The sequence below is a fragment of the Dipteris shenzhenensis genome, chromosome 30, assembly GCF_047967505.1.
Source record: "Dipteris shenzhenensis isolate YYH24624 ecotype China chromosome 30, Dip_SZ_1.0, whole genome shotgun sequence".
Taxonomy (NCBI): Eukaryota; Viridiplantae; Streptophyta; class Polypodiopsida; order Gleicheniales; family Dipteridaceae; genus Dipteris; species Dipteris shenzhenensis.
Genome location: NC_141625.1, coordinates 756,595 through 766,069, shown reverse-complemented (window position 1 = coordinate 766,069; position 9,475 = coordinate 756,595). Strand labels below are relative to the sequence as shown.

The 9,475-nt window shown below is 46.1% G+C and overlaps 1 protein-coding gene across 1 annotated transcript; it reads left to right on the top strand.

Annotated features, from left to right (window-relative positions):
- The first annotated feature begins 1,772 nt into the window (after nucleotides 1-1,772).
- Nucleotides 1,773-2,300, top strand: LOC147881587 (uncharacterized). The gene has a single exon (XM_087401210.1). The coding sequence runs from the start codon at nucleotides 1,773-1,775 to the stop codon at nucleotides 2,298-2,300; it is 528 nt and encodes a 175-aa protein (XP_087257336.1).
- Nucleotides 2,301-9,475: the final 7,175 nt, after the last annotated feature.

Sequence of the window (9,475 nt, the reverse complement as noted above, 5' to 3'; positions counted from 1 at the left end):
GGGAGGTGAGGTGAGGCGAGGGTAGGGTGAGGTGAGTGGAAAGGGAGGTGAGGTGAAGTGAGGTGAGGTGGAAAAAAAAAAAAAAAGGGTGAGGTGAGGTGAGGGGAGGTGAGGTGAGGCGAGGGTAGGGTGAGGTGAGTGGAAAGGACGTCGGGTGAGGTGAGTGGAGAGGGAGTGAGTTGGGCTGAGCGGCGAGGGTGGGGGCGAGGAGCGGGCAGGTGAGGCGGGTGGGTGGGGAAGCGAGGAGCGGAAGGGGGTGGGGAGCGTGGAGCAGGCGGGTGAGGCGGGTGGGTGGGGAGAGTGGAGCGGAAAGGGGGTGGGGAGCGTGGAGCGGAGCGGGTGAGCGGGAGGGTGGGGGCGTGGAGCGGAGAGGGTGGGGAGCGACGAGCGGAGGGGTTGTGAGGAGCGGGGGAGGGGAGCGTGGCGGAGAGAAGGAGGAGTGTGGAGGAGAGGGGGTGGCTGGCTGCATGGCAGCAGCTAGTGGAAGGAGGGGGAGGGGCCGCGCAGACGGCGAGGGGGAGGTAGACGGGGAGCGACCGGGAGGGAGGGAGCTCGCAGGAGCGTCGATCGTCGTTTGTGCCCTATACCCTACAATATGATCATTCACCCTATTAGGAGGCTTATCACAGTGTGTGTTGTAATGTCACCACTCTCCACAATTAAAGCACTGGACACAAGGTACAAATGACCCTTGACCTCGTCCTACCTGCCACAGGCCTCGATTATTTGAAGAAGGCATGCTGCCTCTGCCATAACCACCCGATGATATACCTCTTCCCCTACCGTTCATCAAATTCAAACTCAAACTCTTCATAAGCTCCGACATTTCATGAATTTCTTCTTTTATATTCTCCTCCTTCCTGACTTTAGGCTTCTGTATTTCTGGCTTCACATGAGAGAGAATTTCAGGCACATGCTGAACCATTGGCATCTCCTGCATCATTTGTGACAATCTTATCTGCTTCCTGTCCTTCTCTTTTGCTACCCTGAGAGCATCCTCATAAGTGACCAGCTCCTTACATTCAATATTTATCCTTATCTCCGGCTTCAAACCAACAACAAACCTATCCTTTTTTATGACTCTGGGAGGAACTTCAGGTAATAAGGCCACCTGCCATTTATTCCACAACACAGTGAACTTACCGACATACTCATCCACTAACTGAGTCGCTGTTGCTGCAATAAACATAGCTCTCTCCAAATGCCATCAGGATCTCTAACACACATAAACCTGTCCAGGAAAGCTGTCCTCACCTCTGGATAAGTCGGGTTTCTATGAGCACCCTGATCATCACGCATCCTTGCAAAGAAAGTTTGCAGCCAAGTTCTCGCTTCTCCCAACAGACAAAAGGATAGAATCTTAGAAAGGACTTCTGGAGCATTCCTGTCTTTAATAAGAGCTGTGAACTCCAGGCACTCTAAAAACCTCTCTGGGTCTTCATTGGGCAACCTGTGAAATCGAGGAAATTCATGAGCCATCTCTCCTCTAATCTCAAACACACTCCCAACCAGATGGGTTGAGACTATGGCACCAAATGGGTTGAGACCAAGGCCGTGAGGCATGCACCGTGGTAGCTACATTTCTTTATGATCAAATCATCTGTAGGTTTGGATGTCCTGTGGAATCGATGAGTGATCGAGGCACCCACTTTTTGAATGATGTCATTGCTAACCTCACCACCCAAATGCAAATCATTCACAAGACATCTAGTTCATATTACCCTTGTGCCAATGGCTTGGTTGAGAGCTCCAATAAGACCATGTGTCATATCATGACCGGGTTGTGTCTTAATTCTCTGGCGGATTGGGATATTTTACTCCCCGCAGCTCTTTTTGCTTACAAGACCGCATATAAGGCTAGCACTGGGTATTCACCATTTCAATTGGTTTACAGCCTGGAGGCAGTTATGCCTTATGAATTTCATATGAAGACTACTAGGGTCATTGCTAAAATGGATGACAACTTGGAGGCTTGCACCCTTGAACGGCTTTGGGATCTTGAAGCCTTCAAAGAGCACCAAAGGGAGGCTGTCCTCGCACAAGAAGTTTGGCAGAATAGGCAACAAGCGTGGCATGATAGGAACCTCTGTCATCGTGAGTTTAAAGTGGGTGATTTGGTTCTCTTGTATTCCAGCAAGTTTTTGAAGCATAAACCTAAATTTATTAGCGGGTGGACTGGACCTTACTTCATCTCCAAGCTTCTTCCTAGTACTGGTGGTGTGTATTTGGCTACTTTGAATGGTATGGTGCTTCCAGCCCTAGTGAATGGTTCCAGAGTGAAGAGATATCAGCCTACATAAACTGAGTTTGTATATAACCTTTAAAAATTATAAAAAATGGCGTGGCTGTTCAATTAGTTGGCTTTCATTAGGTTTCAACAGGCGAACGCATGCCCTACTTAGTTTATGCTTCCAAGACTTAAGTCATATGTCATATCATGACTCAATCACTTGGAACAAGGATACAAGAATTGGGACATATGTTTTTAAAAAAAAGGAATTGGGGCATACGTCATATCATGACTCAATCACTTGGGACAAGGATACAACATGACGCAGTCACCCACCAACTTGTGCAATGTGTCATATCTACACTTAGTCCATGGTGCAATGGTCTTCTTTTCGTGTTGACACAAGACATGGGAGACAGCGTGTGTATTATGCACACTTTCTCACTTTTCTTACTCTCTCTCTAGACAACTTTTCTCACTTTCTCTCTCTAGACGTGCTATATATATATATATATATATATATATATATCTGTCTCAAACTTTCCTCACTTTCTCTCTCTCTCAAACATTTTTCTTATTCTCTCTCTAAATATACCCTCTCTCTAGACGCACTCTCTCTCTAAACGCACCCTCTCTTCCCCTAGGCAGTGACCTGGGTTTCTTTGGAATGGGCCGGTCTTTCTTTCAGCCTTTTCCAGTTTTTTTTTCCATACTCAGCACCTTCAGGGCTGCTGTTTTGTATGAAGTCTTTTAAGCATCTTTCCTCTCTCGATTGACTCTCCTCTCGATCGAGATGGCCCCGATGAGAGAAGATTTGTATAGAACCACCACTCCTCCAGATCCTCGTACTCCGCCTATCTCCCTCATCTCATCTCTGAACGCCTACTCCCATGTGTATCAGCTGACGATCGGTAGTGGGCGCTCTTGACTCTGATGTGTCTCTGTGTAAAAGACTATGTCTCATCCTACAAAGGATTCCGAGAAGTTCCTCGAATCAAACCATAAGGTACCATTACAGTTCCAGATGATGCATGATGAGGAGAGAGAAGGTTGTGTGCACAAGAGAGAGAAGGCAGAGTGAAAGTTGTGTGCACCAAGAGAGAGAAGTTCCATGTGCAATGAGAAAGTTGGCTTCTAGAGAGAGGATGCATCTAGAGAGAGGGTTCGGATCCAACGCATAGAGAACCATGATCTATTCATAGCCGTATGCTACTTTCCATCTGAGACATCTCACTTTGCCAGGGATATACGTGAGGAGGATGATACATCTCCATATGTAGCTCTATATCCAGACATTTTGGATCTTTTGAGTCACGGGGAAGTTCTCCTTGTTGGGACTTCAACGCAAGGACAAGCACACATTAGGTACCGCTTCTAGACTTCCGAGATGATTCCATACTGCTGCCAAACATTGACCTTGATGAGGCAGGGATGACACGGGCATCTGCGGACAAGAAGGGGCTAGTCACATCATACGGGCATGCACTTCTGGACGTGGGTAGAGTACACGACCTCGTCATCTATAATGGTCTTGAGCTATGACCCTCCTTAGGTGGCTTCACTTGTTTCCCACACAGAGGGGGCTCTAGCGTAGTTGACTACATCATGGGATCTCCTATCTTCACATCACACATCACTGACTTCTCTGTTTCACCACTCCCACCTCGGGCAGACCATACTTACCTCTTCTTCAGCATCTCCACCCCCCGTCTCAGAGCACCACACACATCGCTGGCCACATACACCACTTATCATGACATGCACTTTGATCACGACTTATCACCTATGCCTACTCCGCATGGCTATACACACTACTCATGTACATTGATCACATACCCCTACTAGAGGACCGTGCCGCCTTGGTTAGCCGCTCACTCCATGAGGTTGCCCTGTATGCCTTCCCATACACCACACGTTCCACTAGACCTCCACCTCTTGGTTCTATGCCTTGCAATAGTTGTTACGATGAAGAGTGTAAGGCTTTTCGCCAACAGCTCCGACTCGAGGCCAAATATAGCCTTCTGAGTGAACCTGACACGATACGAGAGTACCGTTGTCTAGTACGCCGGAAGAAACATGTATTTGTCTGCCAGAATGAGGAGGAGCTACTGAACACTCTGTTCAACAACAACTCTAAAGACTTTAAGCACAAGTTTTTTGAGCAAAAATCACCCTTACCCCTCACTGACACTCAGGTCTGCCACACCTGTAGAGGTAGCTTGTATGACGTTCCTAACCAGCCAGCCTCGAACTTGTCACAATCACCTCACCCTACCACTTGCACTCTATTCACTAGAGGCAGTGTCAAGGACGCAACATTGAAGTTTCACAACGGTCGAGTGAAAGATCATGAGGGGCTATGCACTGAGTTTATTGCATATGGGATTGACGTCCTAGCCCCAATCCTCACAAAGCTTTTAAATGACACTGTTTTCCTTGGCTTCCCACACATGTGGACCCTTAACACCATCACACCCATTCACAAGGTAGGAGATCCCATGAGCCCGGAAAACTATAGGACCATTATGATTGGGCATGTCATGTCCAAGATCTATGCATCAGTAATCGTTCGGCACGGAGGTTAGCAGTTTAGCAGAGATATCAGATTAAAATTATGTAGAAATCTTAAAACTTAAGCTAAAACCTTCTTATGTTCATCCCACGAAGACGTATGTATGGGGACATCATCCAAATAAACGAGCACTTTGCCTTGAATAATTAAATCATGAAGTACAAAGTTCATAAGCCTCTCCAAAATGCTTGGAACATTATTGAGACCAAAGGCATCACATAAGGGCATCACATTGATCGGATAAAGCCCAAAAGGAGTCCTCCAATTTGATTCGAGAATCGAGTAGACACAATCGAGAATATAATCTACATAGAATATGTAGGTGTCGCCTTCTTTCTTCACCAAATTAGGCTCACAGACACATGGACTTCTAGAGTATTGAATGATGTTGTCCCGGAGCATCGGTTGAACATGTTGTCAAAGAATTTGGACTTATTATTTATTAGATCTGTGACGTTGAGCTGGTGACTGGTTGGGAATTACCTGTAGGAATTTCATGAAAAATTCCTAAAGTGATAACAGTGGATGTATCCATGGCAAAAGCGTTTGCAAAAGATGTAAGAAGTTGTTGAACTTGAGCTTGAGGGAGAATATCTTCATGAAGCGTTGGTGTTGGTATACTATAAGTAGGCAGAATTGCAAGAAAGGAGGTAAGGTCAGGACTTTAGCACATCGGATGTACTCTTTGTTTGTAAATTCGATGCACTGTGTGACAAGCAATGCTTCATTGAGAGTCTAAGGACCCTGATCTTGAGTCCTTTGTGACATGTGGGATGCAATCTTGGCCAAAGGAAGAACAACTTCATTCGTTCATATTTGGGTCAAATCATAGCAGCAAATACATTATCTTAACACCAAATTGTGAAACACTCTTGCCCGAGAGTTGATGGAGGTCTTGGAGTTGTGTGAGAGCATCCTTTGTATTCAAAGAATAAACAAGCAAATGACACAAAGAAACGCCAGAAAGCCACCCCCCTTTACATGGCGGTCTTAAATCAGGCTCCAAATGACCATTATGCTACATAAAGAACTGCCCAATTAGAGGACGCAGAGCGGGATGAGCTGGAAGAACGTCACATAGCGATGGTTTGGGTCTGAGCTGAACTAGTGGAACAAAATTGTGGTAGTGGATGGAAACAACACGTGGGGAGGTGGATCGTCCATGTGGTAGTGGCTACTGAGGAGTAAGCCACATTGTCATGCTATTAGTGCTTGGTAAAAATCAACCATACAAGTCAACTATCTCGAGAGTGCCAACCAAGGGGGAAAAAAAATGTGGTGGAAGGACCTAGCCTGTGTCCCAAGATTAGCTAGTTGGGCCACTATCCCATTGAGCCCAACCTATATGAGTCCGCTCCCCAAGCATATATCCGTCTTGATCTCGAACCTCCGATACCAAATAAGGGGCTAGCACTCAAAATCCTCTTTGCAATGGGGTGGTGAGTCCCCCTGCCAATCTCTACCACACCTCGGAAAGGCTCTGCATCAATTTCTCTAAAAGCAAGGGGAGAAGTGCAAGGATGCCATGTAATCATTGGTATGACTAGGACTGCAAGGATGTGAATAGAGCCTAGAAAATAGCAAATGCAACAAAGAATGAAGACGAAGCTCGAGCATAGAGATAGATAGTAAGACACAAAAAGAGGACATATCTCAAGAGCAAATAGCTCGAGAGTTTTGAGGAGCTGAAAAAAATCCCAAAAAGTTTTTCCACAAACTACATGGCAATAAATCCCAAGAGAGGAAAGAATAATGGGAAGACATGATATGATTTGTCAAAAGCCTCTATGAAAGAGAAGGGGAAGAAAAGATCAACCACAACTATACTATCAAAGGAACAGATGTAGTCATAACAGAAGAAGTCATGGGGAGTGGTCTAAAAAAGCTACCTAATGGGAAAGCTCTAGACACACAACAGCTAATAGCAGAGACTGGAGAATTCATTGCAGAGCAGTTAAGTAGATGTATTGAAGACATCGGTCGTGACAATATTATTCAACTGATTATTGATAATTCTAAGAATTGTCGAAAGGCTGGGAAAATTATAAATCACAGATATCGACATCTTTAGGCATTACCATGCTCATGCCACTGTCTGGACCTAGTATTGGAGGATTGGTATAAAACACCGGAGACCAACTTCTTCAAAGTTGCCATGGATAAGGTTTGGCAGGTTGTGTTGTACTTTCTTAACCATGAGCGATTATTGGGTATATTCAGGAATCGTCAACCTACGAATCACCCATTAGAGCTTCTCAATATAATGAGGGAGCGGTTGTTAAAGCAATAGGCCCTTGTAACTGAGACGCCCACTATCACCAACTTTGTTTGGCCTCTATATAGGCGAGCTCGAGACCTTTATGGGATCAATAGGGGGGGCTGGTTGCTCTCTCGCCGGCGCTTTGCTTCAGATTCTCTTATACGCAGATGATGTGGTTCTGATGTTCTCATCTACTAAGGGCCTCCAACGACATTTGGATGCACTACAAGTTTTTTGTGAGTCACATGATTTGAAGATCAACCTTGGCAAGACCAAGGTTATGATCTTCAACACATCTTGAGCTGTCATGTATAGAGAGCAATTCACATTCACATTTGATGGATCACCGGTCGAGATCGTCTCCTCATACACCTACTTGGGGGGTCATCTTCTTTGGCTCAATTTTCATGATGAGACCAGCGATGCAGGCCCTTCTGAGTAGGGGGTATGCCTCACTTGCTCGCCTGGAGAGACAGTGCTTCCACTCACATTTTTAGGACCCCCGAACCAAGGCTCTTCTATTTGACTCCTTGGCCAGCGGCATGTACGAAAGCCTTGGTTGGGGTCTGGATCTCTCAGACACAGAGTGGGCTTGGGTGGAGTGACTACAAATCCTCTTGCTCTCGTGTTGATCCGAGGCAAGCCATTAGTGCCACATGCGGCATTCCAGACCATTACCTATCTACACCACGTTAGACAATACGGGTCCAGCACAACAAAGCGACAAAGGTTGCCATGGCTGGAGTCTTCATCCATGGGACTCGCAGACAGTGGGGATGACAGAGGTTGGTATGCCCAGACACATAGGTGGTTCGAGAGATTGGGACTTCACATAGACAAGACTGCCTCCCTTCCAGTACAGCCTAGACGCTCCACCTATCCCAGTAGGATACCACGAGGTCAACCAGGTCATTCGAGAGGATCTACTACAGATACACACATTCAGAACCTAGTTGGAGCCGAGGGAGCTTCTAGTGAAACTCAGTTTCTATAGAGACGACTATTTGCACATCTCTGAGGAGGGCTTCATTGTCCCACCAGAGTACACTCAGATCCACTTGCCACACTCATAGAGGATCTCTATCGGATAGTTTTGAGTTTCATCACACCGACTTCGTATTGAGAGCGGACGAGCTGAGGGGATACCAAGGACGAGACACATGTGCACATTATGTGATCGACAGGAGGTGGAGTCAGAGGAGCACTTCGCGTTCAGATGCCCCATGTAATACAAGACTCCTCTCATACATTATCAAGACTCCTCTCATACATAGACCAGAGATGCCTAGCTGCCTTCGTCCATGTGGCGGTCCGCCACAGAGAGCACTTACTCAGGCTACAAAGACAGTCCTCAGGCACAGGGCCAGATCCTTCTCAGACCAGAATCACAGAGTTCTTCCAGTCATATCACACAAGCCTCAAAGCCACTGATAGCCACTGATAGCAGACATGATCCTGAGGCATGCCACACTCAACAGCGAGGACAGACATGTAGATCACACTGAGCAACCTCCCATCCTTGTTCAGGACTGGGGCACGACCCACAAGGGTTACGATAGCCCTAGTCAAGAGCAGAGTCATTGCAAGGAGACCGAGACGGGAAGCACCCATAGGTAGTGTGACACAAAACTGGGGGTTTGGTTTTGGTCACGTCTCAACCCACAAATTGAAGAAGAGAGAAGAGATTTGGGCATTAGATGAAGCTTAAAGAGACACTCACTCTCTATCTTCTCAGATCAAAACAAAGATATAGACATCAAAGGTGAGGTTGTACTCTAGCATTGGAAATAAGAAAAGCTGAGGGGAAGCACTGACTTGAGCTAATTGGTCAGCCCCAAAAGTAAGGGCGAGCCGTTGTTGGAAGAACATCTTTTGACTCAACACAATGTGAAAGGCGTGAATTGATAGGGCTGATTTGGCTGAATGGGACGGTTGGGACAAAACATAGATCTCAAAAAGACGATCAGTTTCATTCAAAACAGAGCTTGGAACAGAAAGTTATGACGGTTTTACGAAAGGTTCTCAAAACTGCTCCAAACAACAGACCCGACCACTCAGACAACAATAACGTTTATTCTACTGGATGAAACAAAGATCTGAATAATCAGTAGATGGAGCTTGAAAAGACAAAGATTTGGAGTAGAAAGCTATGACCATTTTACGGAAGACTGTCAAAACTGTCCATACCCGACTGCAGTTATAGCAAGGGCAACGATCTCCTTCAGCAGAGGAGTAGCTTCCCAGATACATGGCAAATTGAGGTCGCCCAGGGGAGTAGATAATATCCTTAAAACAGATCTAGAAATGACTCACTCATGTGGGTACACTAAGCTTTAGAGCGAGGAGAGAGGGGATGGAAGAAGGATGAGGAAAAGGAAGCATGAACTTTATTCAAAACATCAATAGCAAGAAG

Bases quoted from the DNA above. Each gene is read 5' to 3' on its own strand.
- LOC147881587 (XM_087401210.1), top strand. From the start codon at position 1,773: ATGACCGGGTTGTGTCTTAATTCTCTGGCGGATTGGGATATTTTACTC.